Source organism: Bemisia tabaci, chromosome 7, assembly GCF_918797505.1.
Source record: "Bemisia tabaci chromosome 7, PGI_BMITA_v3".
In the NCBI taxonomy this organism is placed as follows: Eukaryota; Metazoa; Arthropoda; class Insecta; order Hemiptera; family Aleyrodidae; genus Bemisia; species Bemisia tabaci.
This window is the reverse complement of record NC_092799.1, coordinates 25418379-25442377: the sequence shown is the minus strand read 5'-3', so window position 1 is coordinate 25442377 and position 23999 is coordinate 25418379. Positions and strand designations below refer to the sequence as shown.

The 23999-nt window shown below is 39.8% G+C and overlaps 1 protein-coding gene across 1 annotated transcript; it reads left to right on the top strand.

Moving 5' to 3' along the window:
* The first annotated feature begins 13847 nt into the window (after positions 1–13847).
* On the top strand, positions 13848–19898 carry LOC109038135 (uncharacterized). Its single transcript, XM_019053093.2, has 2 exons — positions 13848–13994; positions 18003–19898. The coding sequence occupies exons 1-2, from the start codon at positions 13983–13985 to the stop codon at positions 18831–18833; spliced, it is 843 nt and encodes a 280-aa protein (XP_018908638.1). The 5' UTR covers positions 13848–13982; the 3' UTR covers positions 18834–19898.
* Positions 19899–23999: the final 4101 nt, after the last annotated feature.

The following is a 23999-nucleotide window of genomic DNA, read 5'->3' as shown; positions in this document are numbered from 1 at the left end:
AGTATATAAATACTCTTTCCATTAATTTGGACATTCGCCTACTCTTGGACTTATTTGTCTGCTGGACATTACTGATATTTGGCCTTTTTAAATTTTTGGGCATTCAGGGTTTGGACATTTTGACTTTTGGACATTTGTTTTTGGACATTTTGACCTATTACCGAACTGGGACTATCTCAGAAAGCTCCTCCGCCCTCTCCAAAAAAAAAAAAAAAAAAAAAAAAAAAAAAAAAAAAAAAAAAAAAAAAAAAAAAAAAAAAAAATCATCCATCAATTAGGATGAGTATGTCGTGATGTGATTGACTGATTTTTTATTTTTAACCAGCTAACCAAGTTTGTCACACCATTTGTTTATTTGTGTGTGACATCAAAATTGAGGAGCTTGGATAAGTGCATTGAGCGCATAAGTGCAGTTTTGCCATTTCGAGAAATAAATGTTTGAAGTTTCTAAATCACATGGATCCTTATGGCGGAAAGAAAGTTTAAACTGACTTTTTGATGCGTAAAAATTTGAATTCGGGAGCAAATTTTTCACGGAAATTGTGAAAAGTCTAGCTTATCTCGAAATCATCAATGTCTTCAATGTTCAAAAACTGCATTTATGCGCCTTATGGGCTTGTCGTCCAAGCCCCTCGATTCAGTTTCAAACATTGCTGGTCGTATATTACCACCGTTCAATGGAAAAAAAATGATAATGAACCAGATAAATATATTGGCACTATTAACTTCGCATTAATAAAATATTTGTATAGATTAAGTTTTGTACAAAACCAATTTAGTCGCGTTCAACACGATTTGAGCTGATTTGGTGGGTGCAAAGCACCAGCTGCGAGTTGGTTGACTCGAAATTAGCAGTCTGTTGGTGCACCGAACCAATTTTTTTCTTTCTTTTTTTCTTTGTGATTCAAGTATGCACGCGAGTATGAATGAACTAGAGCGTCGAATCCGTCGAAACTACTACTGAACCAGTTCCAATTACCGATAGCCCGGGTCAACTTTTTGTGAGTGCCATCGAGCGATGAATGGGCGATTTTTATGCGCGACACGACGACGCCTCGTGCAGGTGCATCGACCTTCGTTGGTTCCGTCGGAAGGATTATGTGAGTGGTGAATCCCGACCATAAATCTTAGCCACGACCACTTGTTACTTAATCGAGTTTTTTGGAAATTGGTACCCGGGTCCCCGGTGCCGCAGGCCGCAGGCTTCCGCCAAACCCGCGAACCTCCCACCGCACCCCGTTGCCAAAACTCTTCAGCTTAAAAAGAGAGAAATGCAAATGGACTATCTTTTGCAATGAGGAACTACTATTCTGCCGTGCTAAGGAAGAGCGCCGTATGAGCCTTCAGACGTTGCCAAGTTTCCTCCGATAGAAGCTGAATTTAATGAGAAAATTGTGTACTTTATTTTCCAAAATTTTCAGACAATTTTTCACGCAATTTAATCTAAAATATCTGAAACTGTCGAGGAAAATATGCATGAATGTTGTCAAAAATAAATGTTTTATCAAGGGAAATTTGGCAACTCTCGAGTGTTCATAAGGCGTTCTTCCTTAGCACGGTAGTATTCCTGGCTCATTTCGTCGTCCCCCCAAGAGAGAACGTTACTACATTCCAATGTTGCCAAAATTTTCCTCAATTTAATTTTTACGAAGAGAATTTTGGGCATTTTGAACTGAAAATTTGACTGACTTTCCTTCAGATCGTATGCAAAAACAAAATAATTTTGGGACCAAAATCGTTCAAGTGCATTTCTGAAAAACATTGGATTGTTCAAGTCACCCTGGTAAAAATTGGCGATAGGAGCTGCGTTTCAAAATACCATGGGAGTTCTCATAGCCGACTGAAGAAGGCGATAGAAAATCATATAGCTGGCTGTAGAAAGTGGAAAAAATCATACGGCCGGGCTACACGAAGCGATAAAAAATTAAACAGCCGGGCTGTAGTTCCTGTCGCCGGGCTTTACACTTTATCGCCTGGCTGTTGCTTTTTCGCCATCGGCCATAAAAGGCTATAAGAAATTGTGTAGAAATTCGTGTGCTTTGTAAATCCGCAAGTTTGTACGGAATCACCATAATATTTACAAAACACACATTATATTTTCCTTTACTACATATTTGTTTTCATCAATTAATATGAGAATAATCCATACAGAGTGTACAAACATTTCAAAGTCATGAGTTGAACAATGCTGACTCCACGAGATTAAATATTAGAGCCTAACACAAAGCGGAGCGGCGGCGCACCGGCGCCTACAAACCTAACAGTGATACTTCACGCACTGCGCAATGCGTGAAGTATCCCTGTTAGGTTTGTAGGCGCCAATGCGCGTTTCGCGCTGGCTGGGAAATGGGACACCCTGTATGTATCAAGCCACTACTTTAGCGCACTAGAGCGCTCTGCAACTCCCAATCGCCATTGGAATCAAGCAAATGACACCTTCTGATCTCCTCCTCCACTCCCTGCCGCCAACCTTTCACTGGACGTCCACGCCGCCTTCTTCCGGGTAGAAACGCCTTGATTGGGTTTAAGATACCTTTCAATGGAGATGTTGCATGTGTGAGGGATTTGCGATTTGACTGTTGATTCTGATGCAAAAATTCGCTAGTAACACGATGGTGCCACTGGTTTTCTCTGAAATCAACTCCCAAGCTCAAAAAAAGCTCTCAAGTTGAGGCCAAAACGGAGGGGTTATCCCACCCTACCCTAAGAGTCCACCTCTACATCAAGACGAACTCTCCATGCAAAGAGAGGGAGCAAATACATTAGCAGGGTTGCCGTGTTTCCAGTTTTGGAGTCCCCAAATAAAGTGGCAAGACCTGTCAATGTATTTGCTCCCTATCTTTGTATGGAGAGTTTGTCTTGATGTAGACGTGGACTCTTAGGGTAGCGTGGGATATCCCCTCCATTTTGGCCTCAAGTTGAGAGCTTTTTTTGAGCTTGGGAGTTGATTTCAGAGAAAACCAGTGGCACCATCGTGTTTCTCGCCAACTTGTACATAAGAGTCAAGAGTCAAATCGCAAATTCCTCACACATGCAACATCTCCATACTTCGTCCATTTTTTTTGGTTTTGCATGGCCGAAAGATCCGCAACAGCGGGCCGTTGCGCCGGCGCAGGTGAAGGCGGTGCCGCGCCGTCGGGCCCTGTCTCCCTGACTCCCTTCGCGGGCCCGGTCGAATCTTCGGACCCGCGGCGCGGCGCAGTGGGAGCAACTTTCTCTGACAACGGGCGCGCAGCGCGGCGCAGCGGTTCTGCCCCGATCCTCTCTTACAACTTCCAAATGTAGCACTTTTACTCTCTCCCGCTGCCGCATCGCATCGCGCCGCCTCGGCCGATCCAGATGCGTAACAATTTGTCAAGCCGACACGCCTAAACTTCGCCCGATTCCCGGTTGTCACATCCGAATAATGGTCCCTCGAGCGCCGGATGGTCCGATCGCGGAATGACCCGTTCCGGCCGCGATATGGCAATTTTACGCCGGGTCGTGCCTACGACAACTTGCATTCTTCCCGACGTAACCCGCGCTGCGGCACGGCTATTATTATTCTGCCGTGATAGCGAAGAGAGCAGCAAGTGCATTTCTGTATGAGCTATGATTAGAACATGCTTTTATGTGTCTCGAGGTTCATCCCAGCGTGCACTTGCTGCTCTCTTCGCTATCACGGCAGTATTGTGAACCACTTTTCCCGATGTGAGGAGTGCTTTGCCAGGAAGTTCTTGCCGACGGCACGTTAAGCCAAATAGTTTGAAGAGCGATAAGACGCTTCCAATCTGAGACATTATATTCTAAAGACTCCGCACTTTAAGTCCGAGCAATGTAATCGGTCGAGGCAAAAGTTATAGCGGAGAGGGGGGGGGGGTGTCAAAGCTATCTTTTGCCTACTGATGACTGAGAAATGTCGGTCTGAGCTATTAGACGAGAGAGGGCGAAAACTTAAAAACGAGGGCGGGCACACGGAGAAAAAAATTTCGTGCGTGGGACCCAAAGTTTAGGTCACGTGGATCTCTGAAGTTTTCGGATTGAGTATCTGAACAGTTAAGGTCTAGCTGCCGAAGTTCAGGTCTGACATCTGAAACTTCAGTTCTTACATACATCTGAAGTACTTCAAATGTGAGAACCGAAGTTTTTCGGATGTGAAAACCGAAGTACTTCAGATGTAAGAACTGAAGTTTCAGATGTGTGATCCGAACCTCGACAGCTAGACCTTAAGGGTTCAGATGCCCAATCTGAAAACTTCAGAGTTCCATATGACCTAAACTTCGGGTCCCACGCACGAGGTTTTTTTCTCCGTGAAAAGAACTTTCAAAAATCTAAAAAAAACTCATAAAACTTACCGAAATTGACCGAACGTTGATGTAAAGGGATCTTCTTTTACGTTAAAAAATAAGAAATGGTCTAAAAAGGGTTTTTTTATAATCCATTAGGGGGAGGAGATCCTGTTTCATACCAACACTTGTTCTGGTTTTTTGGGCATCTAGTAGTCTATGTATGTAAACTTGAGGTATTTGGGAGATCGGGAATAATTTATGCAATATTATCTACCTAATGGTATTGTAGGTTTTATTTTGAGGTTTAATTCCCTCCATCTGCCCTCCCTCGCTGAAGAATTTTCTTCTAAGAAAAACCTTTTAGTTTTATAATAACACCCTTCGGAAGAAAAATAAAGTCAAGGGAAATCCATGACTAAAATTCAAAGTGCACAGTCTTTCCACATCCGTAAGACTTTCATCTTTCAAATATAACACTTGCATGCCTAAAATCTGTGTGTCTTGAATCTTGAAAACATATGTATTCCATCATCGTGGGACCCTCGTGACACACTTTTTTAAACGTTCCACTTAATTTTGCGGACAGTCAGATGAACATCATTATCCAAGCCAAATTCATTTCGTTTTGAGACAACTGGTTTAATTAATTTGTCATCCTGTCATCTTAATCAAAATGAAGCGACGGTATTCAAGACAAGAGTTCTTATTCCAACCACTGGCGGGAACTCAAGTCGTTGCTTACGTATTCCGCAACCATTGAATTTCGATGGACTTCCTCTTAAAAATTCCCATGCGTAGACGCAAGACTCCCACAATATTCTTACGCCACGTAGGAGAATGTGTAACGCTCGGATTTTGATCTTAAAGAGGCGTAAATGAGTCTCTATGCGTTCTTCCTGTTCTAAATTTTCCGAGCAGCGTGCAAACAATAGAGACGGAGTCACTGGGTCACAATGGTTCACGTTCAAGAGCATAAAGCACCTAGACATGGTATTACATAAAAAAAGATCGCCTAGCTGTGCACGATGTCGACAGCGTTGCTACTTTCCGAGAGTTCTCGTGAGGTACGATGTAAAACGAGGGAATTTAATATGGAAAACGGCAACGCTGGATGTTGGTTTCCGTCTTGACAGGATGAGCAGGAGCATGCGGTGCCGGCCGCTCTTTTACGGTTGTTGCGAATGAGCAATGATCGCACAATGCTGATCTTTGACTCTGTCAGTACATTGGCGGTACTGACCTCCTAGGTATGCAACGCGAGGTTTAATTCAATATTTTATACGACGTACAGAACTTTGACCCACTGCGCATGTCCAGCTGCGTATGGTGACCGAGTCAAGTGCAGTCAGTCAGCGAGTTATACGAGGATCTTAAGAGTCAATAAAGAGGGAAATAAGTTTAGTGGATCTATCAGACTGAAGCATAAATAAGAGGCTTGGAGGACAAGGCGCATAAGTGCAGTTTTTGCTATTTTGAGAAATACGTATTTGAAGTTTATGGATTTCATGAATCCTCATGGGGGAAAGAAAGTTCAAACGGACTTTTTGATGCCTAAAAATTGGGAATTTTTTTTTTTTTTGTATTCATAGAAAATATAACAATTAGTATACAAATAATCAAGCTGTTCTTGAAAACTCAAATATGTGAGTTGTTGGAAGTTATGGATAAATCGTATCTTATAAAAGTTAAAATAAGTTAATATCATAGAATATTTCAGTACATGAGTTTTCAAATCTTTTGGTTTGGTTAGTTAATTATTCAATGAATAATTAATTGTATTCTTAACCTAGTTATTCTCTACGGAACCGGGACCGGCCGTGGCCACTACGTCGGTTTGGGTTGGTAACTGTATCCTGCCGTTCGATATATCGTTACTTTTTTCTAAAACTAGTCTTACATATCTATATATCATGTTCCAATCTGACTTTGTTCCCAACATGACCTTCATTACTGTTTCTTTCTTGACTTCGCAGTTCACAGCCGCCTGGACCATATCTCTTTCCGAACTGAAGTATAAAAAATTGGGAATTTGGGAGCGAATTTTTCACAAAATACGCATTAAAACTAGTTTTACTTGAAATCGTTAATATCTCGATTTTTTCATAAACTGCACTTATGCGCCTTGTCCTCCAAGCCTCTCAAATGGAATATTTGCCTCGGTTTTCCAATGTCTCTTGAAAACTCCAAAATATTATGACAGCTCGGCAATTTTGACAGTGAATGGTAAATCAAAGATTGTATTCAGTACTTTGAGCGGGAAACATTGAAACCCGCCGTACTTTCCTACTATCCATAGCGGAAAATTTGAAGTGAAATAGATGCCATGATTTTCGGGGCAAATGTTAGAAAATTTGACCGTTCGAGAAAAAGGGAAACTTATTGTTCAAAATTAAATTTTCTAGGGTGGGTCGAAAAATAGAATTTGAGCTTTCGACGGGGAATATTTTTTAGTATCCTAAAGAATAAATCGCTCGTTGCCTAGTCCTTATACTCTATTAACAGAGTATGTACACACGGTCTCGTTCCAATCGGAAAATTTTGAGTCGCAACTATGACACCTCAAATTATTTAATTTCCTCAATAAGTATCATGCTTTTTGAAGTGGCTACGTTGAATCGTCAACAATTTGGTATAGTTTGAAATCCTTAGGCAATAGACAAGGATAGGTAGTATATTAGTGTTTTAAGTCTGAGTATTAGCCTCTTGTAAATCACTTCCACGAGCGACTAGAGTCCAACACTTGCATCACTTTTTTCTACTTTCAAAGTAAGCATAGCTTTTCTCCGTTATAAAGTCAGAAACACTTTCGTTAACCTAGAAACGTACAGAGCGGGACGGTCCGTTGAGGGGCAAGAAGCTCATTACCACGGTTGCCGGATTTATGACTAAGCTTATATATTTTTGATGAAAATTTCATCGAATCCACAGACTTTTCCTCGTGACGCGGCAACAGTGGAAACTCATTGAAGAATTTCAACACTCAAAACGTCGGTAAACGTTCTCTTCTGCCTCTCATTCCCAATATCCTTAATTATGACCCGAGCAATAATTAAACGAATCCATTAAAAGTAGTGCCAATTAGGTGACTAGACGAGTAATTAATGCCACAACCATATCAGCAATTAACACATGGATACGAAATAGAGTCCTGCATCACTCTTCAAACTGGAGGGACGAAAAATACGCTAGCGATAAGAACGGCCATTAAATTGGCGAAGCGCGCATTAGCTCGGCGCCCGAAATGATTTCTCCGATCGACGAAAATGGTTGCAAAATTCTGGGTGCGCATACATAGATATGAGGTATGTTTGATGCTCCACAGTCCTTGACAAGATATACAATATAATAACAAATTAAACAGCGGGTAACAAGGCTAAATTTCACATTAATATCATCCAAACGTTTTGGCTGAAAACTCAGCCTTTCCTCAGTTGGATAAGAACAGTAAAAAATTAGGAAAATCTAAAAAAGTAGTACTTGGCCTCTCAAAGCGGGAAAAATGTTGTTATCTGACAACATTAATCTCATAACAACATTTTCCGCGCTTTGAAAGGTACAATCAAGCACTTCTTTTTTAGATTTTTACAATTTTTTACGGTTTTTATTCTTGAAACGTTTCGATGATATTTATGTGAAATTTAGCCTTGTTACCCGCTGTTTAATTTATGTTATCATTGTCCCTTTCCTACGCCTAAAAGTTTGACTCATTCCTTGGTTCGTCATTCTAAATTCCGTAACGTAGCTGAATTGTGGACGTAAGTGGAGACTTAAACGCAAGGATAGGAAAGAAAGCCATGAATAACCCTGAGCAGTCCTAGTTCTACGCCTAAAAATTTGACTCATTCTTGTCGTAACAAAGTTTCCGTAGCATAGCAGAACTATGGACTTAAGTGGAGACTTAAACGCAAGGGTAGGAAAGTAGATAAGGCAAGAATAACTCTGAGCTGTCCTAGTCCTACGTCTAAAAGATTGACTCATTCCTGTCGTAATAAAGTTTCCATAGCATAGGAGAACTGCGGACTTACCTGGAGACTTGAACGCAATGGTAGGAAAGTAGAGATACAGCAAGAACTCTAATCTGTCCTAGTTCTGTAAATTTTTGACTAATTCCCGTAATTATTTTGAATGCAACAAATCAAATTAGAGGATACCCGTTAGATCCTCAGTTTTTGATCTTTTTCAATCCTTTTGTACCTATACACCGCGTTTATTGAACAACTTTGGAGGACGACTATCTCTACTGTGTTCACCGTGGAAATAAGTTTGCTGAACTATAAAACCGATAAAGCCGACATCGATAAAATGAAAACCATGCACCAATTTTAATAAATGTGCTCTTCGATTGTCAAAGCTCGGAAGCGCTTTTGTGTGATTTTTTACGGACCGATTCTATCACCAAAAGATAGCTAGGTCGAGTTACTCTAAAACTAAATGACCTTATACATTATTGTAGCATCGTGCGTGTCCATCTAATTGAAGCTATTTGTTATTTGGTCATGAAGTAAATAAGTCGTCTTTATTCGAGCAAAGCTCTTGTTGGTAAGCAGGTTTACGAGACACCAAAAGGAAAATAACACAAATAGATAATTAGAGATTCTGACCCATACAATCCTTAATAAAGAAAAAACAACAACGAAAATCGGCTTATCCCTGGCCAGCTTAGTCAGTTCCGTTTCGTGAGATTAAGAGTGACTTTCTTTAGCTTTTAAACGAGTCGCGTATTATGTCAATCCATGTAAGAGAGGTTCTTGGATCTATATTATTATCGATACAATTCAATTGTCGATCGATCAAAAAAAAATTCTGAATTTCAGGAAAGTTATTTATCAATATACGTCAAACATATCATGCATTATTACGTCGGTTGTTAATGCATAAAATTAGATCGAAAAAGTTTTTTAAAATAACTCCAAATATGCGTTCCCAGTGAATGTCGCAGACCGTATTGTCTTTTGAGTTGAGTTGCAGCGAACTGATGCACCTGCTTCGACTGAGTTGCGCGCTCGGAGACCGGGGAATATACTTTTGAATTAATCTGTAGGTAATTCCTAATTTTACATTAATACCTAACGGTCTATTGCGTGAAGTGCATTTCAAAGATTGATGAGAAAAAGTTTTAAACTCCAGTAATTTTCAACTGATCCATCGACCATCATCTTTATCAGGAATACTTATAAACCACATCGTGGGTTTCCTGGACTAAAGATATATAGCCAAGTGAGTAAACTTTTAAGGGATAAAATCGTAGGAAAAATCTGGTCGAGCGAATGAGGATTGGTTATGAAAAAAAATCACTAAAAATCACTAAAACCCACTATCCGCGTGGTCTTTGTCATGAAATTTTGAATCTCCCCCAAACGCGGACATTTTTTTTAGTCGCCGCGCGGCCATTGCCTAAAGATGGATGCAAGATAACCCTATTTAAGTGATTTTCGCCAACAACTGTAGGCTGCTTTTTCGGTGAAAAAAAATCCTAATAATCTGAGCTTTCTAAGCTCGGTAATTTGTTTTTCGTTTAAAAATACGTTAAAAGCTCGTATTTTGAAAGCAAATTCCTGGATCACGGAAGAGTCGTATTATTATACCACTAACGGACTTGGACAGTTGGTAAGCTGCCATCAAAAGGAAAAACATCGTAAAAACATTTATTTGTTGCCAAATTTCTCCGGATACAATATTTATTTTAAAAGAAAGTTATGCACATTTTTCCTTATGAAAGTTTCAGATATTTCAGATAAAATAGCGAACTTATTCGTCGGAGAAATTAGACGAAAGTGGTTTACAACTTTCTCAATAAAATTGACTCCTTATCTAAGATAAATTGGCAACGCCTGAAGATTCATACGGCGTTCTTCCTAAACACGGCGGTACGGTGCACACCACTTCTGTGCCGCACTAAGGAAGAGCGCCGTGTGAACATTCGAGAGTTGCCAAATCTCCCTTCTTATAATATTAATTTTTGAGACGAATAACAAATATTTCTTCTTGAAATTGTCTGATACCTATAAGGTCATATTGCAAAGAAGATTCCCCAGAAAATTGGACGAAATATTTTCACAAGTTTTCCTAAAAAGTAATATTTTACCAAAATAAATTTAGCACTGCACGAAGGCTCATACGGCGTTCTTCCTTAGCACGGCAGTATAGCTAACCTAATTTCCTCTACTCCAGGGTTAGGTGAAACAGTTGTTCACTGAGTTTGAGGTGGATTTTCTGTTAATAATGCTACCCTTAACCGGTTCTTTCCCTTTCATTTTATTCTATCCTTTTTTAAAAATATTTTTAATTTTCACTCATCTGATTTTTTCTCATGCGTATGGGTCTAATTATCCTCCAGGACTAGGTCCTCTAGGCCAATTTGGCAACGCCTGGGGGCTCATACGGCGTTCTTCCTTAGGACGGCAGTGCTGGTGCACATAGAGTGGCATTTGCTGGGGGCATGGGATGGCTCGCGCCGTTCCGCGTCGATTAGCGGCGCGTGACATTTTGACGACAAAAGGATTACGTCGGCGGAGACAGCGACAGAGCGCGGAGATGCTCCGCCGGACCTCAGATTCGAAGCGTCTCGACTCGCAGATTATGTCACTCGAACTTTGATGATATCACTTGCGAGCCCCTTGATGTCCCCTCCTCCGCCCCGAACGAAAGTGAAAATGATTCTCCAGAACTTAGAACATGTTTGTCGCGGCGCACGTGGATTCCGCTCCAGCGATCCGCGGACAAATCGTCGTTCTCCCGAAGAAGGAACGTAACTCAATTGCAACGTTCCCAAATTCCCGCTATTATTCTATTTAAATTTTACCACTTACTCGGAAAAAAACGCACTGGGTGGTTAAAGTAGCATTTTTTTGTTGTAAAATCTGCGTTGAAATGTTGCACTCACTGTTTTTAGCAATTGAATTGTTGAATAAGCAATTTTTTTTCCGTGCAGCCTTCCTTCAGTTGGATAAAAACAGTAAAACATTATGGAAATCCAAAAAAGTAGTACTTGGCCTCTCAAAACGGGAAACATGTTGGTATCTGACAACATTAATCTCATAACAACATTTTCCGCCCTTTGAAAGTTACAGTCAAATACTACTTCTTTAGATTTTTATAATTTTATACGGTTTTTATCCAACTGAGGTTGGCTGAGTTTTCAGCCGAAACGTTTCGATGATATTTATGTGAAATTTAGCCTTGTTACCCGCTGTTTAATTTGTTATCATTATCCCTTTCCTACGCCTAAAAGTTTGACTCATTCCTTGGTTCGCCATTCTAAATTCCGTAACGTAGTTGAATTGTGGACGTAAGTGGAGACTTAAACGCAAGGATAGGAAAGAAGCCATGAACAACCCTGAGCAGTCCTAGTTCTACGCCTAAAAATTTGACTCATTCTTGTCGTAACAAAGTTTCCGTAGCATAGCAGAACTGTGGACTTAAGTGGGGACTTAAACGCAAGGGTAGGAAAGAAGATAAGCCAAGAAAAACCCTGAGCAGTCCAAGTTCTACGCCTGAAAATAAAAGCTGGAAAAAAACATATTGGATCTAGAGTCCAGACTAAGGATCTCTGTGCTGTATTTATATACGATGTTTCTCTGTGCGAAGAAAATTCTGCAAAAACTTCAAGGAATGATATCAATTTGTTCTCCTTTAAAAAAATAACATAGAGGCGGAGATTTTCAGACACCGCAAACGAGATATGTGATTGCCGACTTACACCGTCGATAACTATTTTCTCAGTGTATGGTTAAGGGCTATAACAGTTGGCACGATGCTTGCAGTCCATTGCAATACATACATAAAGTTTTTGGGATCACAGGGCTCTTCGTCTCCTCCCTGGAGGAACCTGGTCAAGCATATTCTTTGGCAGCCTTTCTTTCAGCAGATCAAAGGCTACGCGGACTAAAAGAATTTTAAGGTGCGATTGACCCAGAATGGAAAGACGGATTAAACTACCAAGGAAAGGGCAACCCTGGGGACGAAGGCTATAGCCATGTTAAATGAAATCCTCTGGGATCCGCGGATTTTCAAAGAGGACAAAAGGAGAATTTACAACGTTGTAGTCAAACGTTTCCTTATATATGGATGTGAAGTTTGGCAGCTGAAGAAACGGACACAGGATATGCTAAGAGCAACGTAGATGGATTTCTGGAGCGGGTCGGCTGGAATTTCTAGAAGAGATCGGATCCGCAATGATAGAGTGCGTCAGATCATGGGAGTCAAAAATGACATCGTATTCGGCGTCATGACCAATCAGCTTGTTTGGTATGGTCATGCTAACAGGATAGACTGTAATTACCTCGTAATTAATTATAATAAATAAAGAACAAAAAACATTTAGCCTCAACAATTTTAGGGCCCTTGTACAATGGACCACCAGACAAGGTACTAAATTAAGCATTCTGGTACATGTCTCTCAACCAAACTTTCACGTAGAACATGATTCAAGGAGCAAAAATCACTGAAACTAACACCTAATCAAGATATTCCATGTTTCTTGACGCGTGAATTCAAACCTCCCGCTCATGAAAACTCGGGGATCTGCGCGAGTCAAATCGCACATTAAACGATACCGTGGCAGTCTTTGCGATACGCAAATGTAGTAGCCTCAATCATGACGCTTTGGCTTAGCTGTGGTAAATTTTTTACACTTTGAACCATGAAGGGTGGGAAAGGAACAATGCTCGATTGAGAAGCCTGCACTCTTGTAAGGTGCGACTTGACTCACGTAGAGTATTGAGTTTCTTGTGACCGGGCAATTCAAATTTCCCGTAACCAATGTACGATTAAAACGTTAATATCTTAGGCCTTATCTTCACGGGCCGTTTCACGGGATTTGTCCCAGGGAGAAATCCCACTTACAAAGTCGGGAAAAATATTGAGTTGACCAATATTTTTCCCAGTACCAAGTATGGTCCTTGTAACCCGAGGACCAACCGAGAGAGGAAGAAGAAGTAAATGCAAAGTATACGAGATTTCGTTAAGTACTTTACTGTTCGTGTTTGTTTCGTTAAAATAATGTGTCTTATCGTCAATCGTGTTCAATTATTATTTTAATCCCGGTTGAACACGCGATTTTTACTAACTTAGCTGTCCGCGCAAACTTGTCGCAGGACCGTATGAGCCCCTTGCCGTGGAGACGATAACTGGGAAGAATCCCAGAAGTTTCATTCCTGCGATTCGAATTTGGGACAAATCCCATGAAAACGTCCCGTGGAGACAAGGTCCTGGTTAGAAGTTAATTTCAGTAATTTCTGATGAAAGAATCATGTTTTACGTGAAATTCTGGTTCAAAATCATGTAATAGAGTGCTTAAATTCGTACCTTGTCTAGTGGTCCATTGAAAATATCCTCCTCCTAATGCAGAAAGCTCATCACGCTAGAAGGGAAGTGTTGGAATCGTCACGCTAAGTTCCCATTATACATTGTTTTACGAAGCTTGTAATCCGATGGCGTTTTGTCTACCGTGCGTCGGAGTACGGACAGGGGGCTGGGGCTGGGAGCAGGGTACACAGGGGGGGGGGGGGAGGATCTGGCCAATGATCCGTAAGCTCGGGCCCAGATCGGCCGGCGTTGCGGGAAGTCGGCTGCTGCGCCGTCTTAGGTCTTTTGAACTAGACCGCTTTTATCCCACCTTTTCGGTCTTTTTATCCCGCTATATAAGTCTGTTTTGGCGCCTCCGCCACTCACTCTGTGTCCGGTGTGTCTTGTGTCCCTCACGTGAATAGCGAAATGGCTTACCTGGTAAGTGTATCATGCAACTGTGCGCTCCTTGGATTTCGTTCCTGATATCGTGTTCGTCTTCGATTTGAAATAAAAAAATTGTGTTTTTTCAAAAATTTAACTTTTTTTTAAAATAAAAAAGTGATTGGTGGTTGCTGAAGTGTCCTTGCAGTGTACCAAAGGATTTTTACGAAGTGTTTTTTTACGTCTACTTAGGATTTAATCCTCGTCTTGGTTGTGAATTGGAGGGTCCAGTTAATGGAGACGTCGAGTGATGTTTTTTTGTGATTTCGAGGGGAAGAAAGTTTTCAGTTCAGTAATTGAATTGAATTTTATGACTTGAGAAAAAGTTTGACCCCGTGTTATGAAACTAAAAACGAAATTTTCACATTATTTACCCTTGGAGACTAGTTTTGATACAATTCAACAGTGGCTCATATCCTCAAAAAGGCTCCTTAAAATTAAACATTATTTTTTTAAAAAAATTTAAAAATATTTTTAAAAAAATATATCCATGCACTGGACCCTGCTATTTTTGTTAAAATCAAAGCAAATTGAAGCCTGGTTCAAAAAATAAATTCTTTATTTACTTTTGTACATTGAACTGAAAGCCACGTGACAATTTCGGCGAGTACGGTTTAGTTTAGAACAGAGTGATAGGTACTCAAAATAGGTGTGCAAAAAACCGTTCAATTTTACGAAAAAGAAAAAAAAATAGTTCATTTAGCCTTTTCTCCCTTGAGATCGTGGGCAGTATTTCATCTTAAGACCTAAAAAAAACAACAAAAACAAAAGAGCCGATTGAAATATATTCGATTTACTTATTATTACATTAAATCTTTCATAATTATTGCTACTCTTGCGTTAAAGTCTCCCATGAAACAGGCTTATAATGTCTTCAACTGATAATCGACCTGCTTGTCTTTTATCAGCAATCTTCTATTGAGTTTGTTGTATTAGTACACCTGACAAAAATGAAAAAGGAAATTAATGCGTGTAGGGAAAAGACGGAACGATTCTTACTTGTCGTTTCCTGCTCGAAATTTTATGGATCAATAGTTAATTAAAATGTAATGCTCCTTCTTTGAACTAGTCTTATCATTAGCCTCATCTTGATCTGTCAATTACATAAGCCAATTAAATATACTTTCGAGGAATTTTTCAACAGTATAGGGTTGAAATAAAAACAATTCTATTCTTTAAGTGCTTTATTATGTATACTTATGATCATGCCAATAGACAATGGATATAGCTTATCGATAAAAAGGAAGTTGCGTTTTTTGCCTACACTGAAAAAAAAGTAGCTTAATCAAGCATGATAATTCTTGAATTTGCCGCCAAGAATTTTTTTTATCTTGCTTTAAGCTGACTTTTTCTTGATTCAAGAAAAATAATGCTTGGGTTAAGCAAAAAAGTAGCTTATATTAACCAGCAACATTCTTGATTTAAGGAGAAATACTTCTTGGCGGCAAATTTAAGATTATTTTTTTTTTTCAGTGCACACAATTAGAAATTTATTAAAAATAAATGGACGTATTTATGCTGAGAGGAACTATGTTGCACGAAATCCTCGTGCATGTAGTTACTTTCGGCATAAATTAGTTCAAATATTTTTTTATTTTGTAATCGTTGCAATTTAAATAACTCTCCGCCACTCACACTGTATGCGAATACAGGTCTCTAGATTTCAGGTACATTTCGGAACAAATCGTGATGACTTGTTCAGTGTTATATAGCTTAAAAAAATTACAACGTAAGAAACGAACTGATGTAAGAGTTCAATACGCTTTAAGCCGACTTCGGCTTTCAGTCAAATTGGTTGCCTAGATGAATTTATAGGATGTTAAAGGTGTGCAAGAAGATACTTCATGACTTTGAAAATTGTTATTTTTGTTATACTTGCTTCTTAATAAAAAAGAAAAAGATAAAAAATGAAAGAAAATGTTGATAAACTGAATGCTTGGTTTATTGGAAATCGTTCAAAGTAGTAGATTTCACATCAGATGGTCGACCTACGTAAACATAACCAGGGCTGTAGCCAGGATGGTATGATTGGGGGGGGCAGAATTTCAACATGAGGGGGCGAGAAATCTGTAGGTCGCGGGGGGGGGGGGGGGCAAAAATTGATTTAAGAACAATGTGTTTTCGGACGCGAGGCATTAGGGAAAACATAGGGTGGGATATCCCCTCCATTTTGGCCTCACTTTGAGAGCTTTTTTTGAGCTTGGGAGATGATTTCAGAGAAAACCAGTGGCACCATCGTGTTTCTCGCGAACTTTTACACAAGAATCAATGGTCAAATCGCAAATCCCCCACACATGCAACATCTCCATTAAGACCTCGGAAATGATTTGATACGTGTAAGGAACAATTACATTTACCAGGACTCACTTAACCCTTAAATACCCAAGCCAGGTCAAATTGATCCGAGGCTTGCTGAAAATATGTGACCCGTGGGATGTATGATGTCGGCAAAAACGAGCTTTAGATACAGGTCCTCAAATACATCGTAAAAAAAGAATAATCAGACATGAACTTAAAAAAATAGGAAAAAATCTAGAGTCACTACAGCCGGAGATAGGAGAGACGTAATAGGGTCTCGTTTCATAACTTTTCTACCAAATCTGAGCGACGGCACCTCATCAGCAGCATGAGGCAGAGCGTTGCGAGTTCACGCCTCACGCCATCGCGCCTTCAATTTTGCAGATGCAACGACGACATCAATCAAGCACGAATAGTTGTATTTTTGCGCCGTCTTACCACAGGTCCTTTCTATTGCTCTATTTCCGTGTTGTATTGGTTCTGTTTGTCTTATTATTGTGGTGATGCTTCATGAGCTACGTGAGAAACACAGCAAAATATTTTAGAGACGAGATCGGGCCTTGATTTTGACTCTTTTCCCGAATCTGAACGATACCTCATTGAAAGCATAGAGCGGAGCATTTCGAGTTCAAGTCTCACGTTATCGCGCCTTCAGTTTTGCAGATGCAACATGAACATCCATCAAGCACGGATATTTGAGGAATGTGAAGGTTATGTTTGCTCAGATTATGCTATGATGTGTCCAAATCACTACTCATTTTTAAAAAAAGGGGGAAAAAGTAAAAACATATTTAGGGGTTTTCAAGAGTCGTGAAGGGCATACGTCTAAAAATTAGTATTTTGCCGAGAGTTATTGAATTTTTTTGACGACTATCCCTAGAAATCCCAAGCTGACTATCTCTTCTGGGGGAGTTACACATGGCAGATATGTAGGAGGGGAGTGAGAAAGAGTCGCTTTGACTTGACTTGGATTTTTGCGTATAAAAAAGTCTTGAGCATTTAAGAGTTCACAGAGGCTTATATGTGACTCGAATCGGATCGAATCCGGACCGAATCGGAAATCGATGATAAAAGTCGCTGTGCCGACCTACGTCATCAAAAAAATTCCAAGATGCCCGCAATGCAAAGACCTCCTTTTTTTCTCTATGCCCTGTCGCCTGTCGCCTCATCTTCAAAAACAAGCTATCTGCGATCAGCGTGTGCGCCCTGGCTGTAAGACAACTCCACAAATAACTTGTTGATAAGTTGATAAGTTGATTCACCAACTCTTTTAGGATTGAGGAATAATAACCGAACTTTTGACTAAAGTCCGGGACTATAAATAATGAAGTTAATTAAACCCCGCAATATCACTAGGGGGGGCGAAAAATCTCACTTGGGGGGGCGACGCCCCCTCTCGCCCCCCCTGGCTACAGCCCTGAACATAACCGCCCATACTAAGTTCAAAGAATTATATGGATTACGTTTCGCAATAAGGAGCCACTATCTCTGGTTCCCACGTAAAAGCACACATCTGCATACGGAAACCAAATTGCACGTACGTTGTCTTTAAAATGGGCCAGAAATAGTGGTTCCTTACGGCAAAATGTAATCCATATTGTCACATGTCTATAATTCCAGCAAAGGGTATTTCTCTGATTGTTCACACCAAAGTATGAACATTTTTTCGGAGCAAGTTCTGATAATCCAATTGTTCTCTGTTCTCAGAAGCAGTCCCTGAGCCTAGTGCTCCTCCTCGCCGCCGCATGCGTGGCCCAGCAGCAGCAATCCGCCCAACAATCGTCCCAAGTGAAGCTTGAGGACATCGAGCAAGAATCGAACCAGCGACCACAAGCACAGAGCGCCCAGGGATCCCCGAGTCCTGCCCAAGTGCCCCAGCTGAGCCCCCAACAGATCGCCGCCTTCCAACAACAGTACCTCGTCCAGCCCCAACAGTACTTTGCCCCCCAGTTCACGTTCCCTGAGTTCCAGGGCGTGCCCCTCCACTACGTCCCCGCCGGCGCTGCAGGCGCTAACCAACCCAACGTACCCCCCTTCCAGGCTTACTACGTACCCCAGGCCCAGTACCCCCAGGCCCAATACCCCCAACACGTAGTCCCCGTCGTTCCCCAGGGACAGGAAGCCTTCCGCGGTCCCTTCACCCAGCACTTCATCCAGCACCCTGCCCCCCAACAAGCCGCCCAAGGTGCTCCTCAGGGCGTTCCTCAGGGACAGCGCACGGTCTCAGTCATCCCCCCGAACAACGCAGTCTACCGCACCATCCAGCCACCCTTCGGCGCTAACCTCATCTACACCAACCCACCTGCCCTTCCCCCTCAGATCATCTTCACGCAACCTCAGCCTCAGGCCAACTACGCAGTGAACGCCTTCCAGCAGAGACCCAGCAAGGCTCAGTACTCGTCCGGGGTGAAATCCACTCCAGCAACCCCAACGAAGTCGCCTGACTACTCGAACTACGCTCAGACTTCCTCTGCGGCCGCTTCGTCCTCCGCTGCTTCGACCAGCGCCAACGACCAGCAATACCGATTCTCAGGTTAGGTCTCTTCCTCAAACCAAAGAACAGCACTACTATTTATTGAGTGTCAGTGATGTCACGCAACTTTCGTTGGTCGAGGCTGGAAATGATCGAGTTCATTTTCAAAATAGCAACACGGTATTTGAAAAGTTTAAACATCAGTACTGAAACGTTTTTCTCAAAATTACAACGTCAGTATTCTCAGCTATCGAAAAACGACTCTGCAGCTGTTTCTTTTCAGTCGTTTGCAAAATTTGTTAGATTCAGCTAAATAAACGTGTTACGTGTATGAACAGTTCAAACATTGAAATATCCGTGCAATACAATTTAGATGTCATGACACTAGCGTCATTGCGGAAAGATCCTAGTTTTAATAACAATGGAATAATGCCATTCAATTAAAGTTTACGATTAGCTCAAAATATCTGTTCGTAACAGAAAATAGGTTCAATATTCTCTAGGAACAGCCTCGACATAAAAGTTTCATCCTGGAATTTCAATCCGGTGTGAATTTCATATCATTGTAACGAGTTTCTTCGAAAAAAACTTGATGACTGATCGCTAAGTATTGATTTTTCTCTCGCAGAGAGAGAAAAGGCTCACTGCCATATTAATGATAATTATTTATAACTATGATATTTTGTTGTACATATTTAGATTCGAATAGGCTTTTGCCGACTTCTCTTACTAGATGTAAATAAGGTTTCACTCCACCAGATGATGAAGCTAGCAGTCCTCATTTCAGTAAAGTACCTTCAATGGTTCAGCTTTATTTGTAAAATACGAGGTAATGCGTTATCTATTATCCTTCAGTCTATGAACAACTGAAGTGAAAGTTGCCCTGAAAGCTGAACCATTCGAAAGAAAAATCCAAAAACTGCTTCTCAAGGAACGTTTTTATAATTACCTACCGAAATCTTCTGGATCCCTTCTTAAAGCAACCTAAATTATTCAGATTTTTTACCATGTTTTTCATCTCAGTTACCTGATGGTTATTCATGATTTCAACTTTCTGAATAACAGCTAGTCCTTTGATATATTTTCTTTGTAAATATCAGCTCATTAAAATTGTGTTTCTTGTTTCTAAAGATGCTCGCTTTCAACATTATTTATTGTCTCTGCCCCAGTCTCTTCTTTCTTCTACTTCGTTTTTTTATATTTATTTATAAGATATGAATAAATTTGGAGACAACTTAAAGCAACAATAATCTTGCTCAGTAATTTTAATTCTTGCATTTGTGAATAGAATAGCACAAACAGTTTACAGAGATTTTCCACGATTGTATTGAACAATATTGATCCACGAAAAACGAGTTTAAAGTTGCGTATTTAAACTCTTACTTATTTTTCTTGGTTTAAATTTTGTAAAAAAAATATCAAGGAAATCCCTGTGATCTATGTTCACTCTCTACTTTTTAAAAGAACAAGGATTAAAAATTTGAACGAATAAGTTTATTGTGTAAGTAACGCACTTCAAAAGTAGTGGAAGTTAATACCAAAACAACGTAAACGCATTGTTAACCGTCTTATTCAACTGCTATACGATGGCTTTTGCGGAGAATTGAATTTGCCTAAATTGCAGAAAATTGCACTTTTGCTCTCAAAAATATTTCTGAAAATCTTTTAGTAATCGCCACTAATTTTAAAAATTAAGAGCAAGCGCTTTCTAGGTTTTGTACGATGATCATTATGCAGCAATAAGGATTTAAAATTAAGGCAAAATAGAAAACCCAAATTCATGACTGAATCCCAAAATTATGAGTGTCAGTCTCACAATAAATGACATCGCAAACATTCCGTCAATTTATATATTATGTTCGGAAAGTGGCCAATCTCATTTGTTGAATTTCTGTAATATTACTTCTCTGGGTGCTGAATATTTTATGAAAATTTTAAGAGAAGAAGTCGGCTCGTTTTCAATGCAAAAAGTACATAAAAGTGGAATTTAGAACTTTAGGTACTGCAATTGATGTACGTGTTTTCATACGAAAGCTCTCGAAATCATGCTCCAATGTAGAGATCAGAAGACTTTTAATCCCCTATGAAACCAAACAAAAGTTTTGACTTTATCTTCCACTTTTTTTCAAAGCCATAGTGAGTATTGCCTTACAATTACGATGATTGCATTCATATTTTCATTTACCTCTAAGAGCATGATCCAAAATATCGATAATTTCTTCAAGAGCCTATAACCTAAGCCAACTTGGGCCAAATTGAGAGCGAAACGTTTTCGGAGGGGAGGGAATCTGCTTGAGAGGAAAATCTCAAGAAAAAAACGCCAAACGATGCCATAAAATTAAGCCAAAATCCCTTAAAAAGGGTCCAAACGTCAAGAGCACACGCGAGTAATTTTTCTCCTATATCGTCTTAAATGATACCTCCGAATTTCTCTTAGTCTTTTAGGCTAAAAACGTATGCGTGAAAACCTATTACTTGACGGGGTAGCTATCGCTCCTTATAATATGTAAATTCGTAGGTGACTGATTAACATTTCTTGTTTGACGCTGGTGCGTTGGGCTTTTTGCTTCAGCTTTGGGTCAAGATGGTCGTAAGTTAGCCAAATCCACAGTTATTCACGTTGAATATCAAAAGGAAATACACAATTGAGGGATATCGAGGATCGCAGAGTTTATGATGAACCTTGTAAGAAAAGAAGAAGAGGAAGAAAAAACCTGCCAAAACCCACCTTTATTTTGGTCAAAGGTTGGCTCAACGGAACTGCGTCACGTTAAAGCTTTAGATGTCAATCCTCTTAATAGGAAAAATTAGCTGAAGTTAAGGACACAAAGCTACAGCAAATTACCTCACGACGCGAATCGTTTTAGAATCTTGCTTTCTCCAATCGTCTATCTTCGTTTCTTTCCGGAAAGTATCGTGATGGTTTTTTCGAATAAAATTTTCCGGCAAAAAACAAAATATTTTTCTTGACAAGAAGAGATACAAAACAAATAAATGAATTTTGTTTTAGAGATTCACAATAATGCATATTAAAAAAATACGTCTTGATAAACTATGGATTTTTCCGAGTCTCAAAGTTTTCTAGATGCAAATGTCCCCTAATATTGGCTCAATTATCATCGTACTTAACGGCCTCTGAAACTATGTGTGTGAGTTGTCTACTCAAAAAGTTCAACTTTGGTTTGAGCATTTTCATCCTGCATGAAAGGCGCATTTTGTATTCGAATATCATTGAGAAGAACCGGTCGACTAGTGCATGGATCTCTCGAAATTTGTACACTTTTTACCATCACCTCCTCTAAATAAAAAAACCTGAATCGCTCACTTTCTCCGTCAAACCCTCGTCAGAAGTATTTTTGTGACTTTTGGCGGGCTAAAATTATTACGATGTCCGCTCAATGCGTGGCGCGGTCGATTGCGTAAGGCCCTCTCAGATTATGAATTACTAATAAGGATGAATTTAAATGAATTGATGTGATGCTCCAACGAGAAAAACATTGGTAACTTTCATCGAATGCAAATTGCGGTGTGCGGTCGTTGGCCGCTTGTAATTTATGGAAATACGCCGAGGAAAGTTGCTCGTAACAATTAAGAGGTTGACAGGCAGGCGCTAACAAATTGACCATTGCTGAGGGAGCTTTTGTGTGGGTGTTAAATTTATCAGCCTGCAATCCATCAATGCATTGTTTCACAATCAAACTTCCTGCGCGGGCCGTTCCGTAAATCTTGCGCGGAACTTTCAGGTGGTAACCAATACGGAAGTTAATGCGTATAATAATGAAGTATGTCATAAGGAAATACAATTCAGACTAATCATGAACGTATTTCCGCTTTCATTTGGAGATCTGCATTTCCTATCTGAATGGCTCCACTTACAAAATTTTAAAAATGGCTTCTTCCATCCTTCTGTTCAGGTTACTAAATAGCTTTAATGCAGAAATCCCCCTTTCATCACTTTTGTGTATGCTTATTTGTTAACATCATTCATGTGCTAGAGACTTATTTGTTTTTCAAAGAGTGTTTTCTAAATTTAAATTTTTATTCTTATATTTTCATCATCAACATTGAAATATTAATTAAAAAAACCCCAGTGGAGGTGACTGCGCTAATATTATTAAACAAGCATGTTGAATAGGGCCTCGTCTTCAGAGACTTGAACGCTAGGGTAAGAAAAACGCCGCTAAGCGAAATCGATCATTTCTGTAGGAGTTTAACTACTCAGAAAAATATACTTCAGAAAAATATTGCTACTTAGTAAGTTTTTCATTGCAACCTTAAAGTAACTTATGTCAAAAGGGTACTTTTTGGTGTATTATTATTCAATGCAAGAGTTTTTTCTCCTTCTTTTGCAACTCCTTTCAACGGCAATAAAACAAAAGAACAATAAGCAATCCTGTTTTTACATGCGGTGGTTTACATGGAATATTGAGTTAATCATTGTCAAGTGTCAAAACACCGTACATATTTTATGATATCGATACGGCAGTAAAATTTAAGACTTTATTTTCCTGATTGATATCTATACTACGGGGCTTAAGGACAAGGCGCTTAAGTTCAGTTTTTGCTATTTTAATAAGTACGTATTTAAAGTTTCATAATCACATGGAGCCAATTGCCAAATGGTGAAAAGAAAGTTTAAACTCATTTTTTGATGCTTGAAAATTGGATTTTAATAGTGAATTTTTCACGTTCTATATTTCGTCAACTTACGGCCAAAGTATATTACAAGCGTCATGCGACGTTTCACAATTTCCGCGACCATTTCCTTTTTGTACAGAGAAATTTTCCGACGAAGCTGTCTGCAAATTTCACTGTATTTTCTTTGAGCTGCGATAAAATTCAATGAAATTTTCAAACAGATTCAACCAACACTTTCTCCGTAAAAAAATAAAATGGAGTCGGAAATTTTGAAACGTCGCATGGCGCTTGTGATACTTTGGCCGGAAAGTGGATTTTAAGACTACTTTTAGTTGAAATCATTGATATCTCAATTTTTTCAAAAACTACCCTCGTGCATTTTATCCTCCAACACTGGAAAAAAAACATATTGGATACAGAGTCCAGACTCTTGAAAACATTGACAAGAAAAAGGACTCTTGATTCAATCAGATTTAAGCTTAAATCAAAAGGAAATCCGCTCAAATTAAGAGGTTCGGTCTTGATCTAAGCTTAAATCTGATTGAATCAAGAGTATTTTTTCTTGTCGATGTTTTTAAGAGTCTGGACTCTAG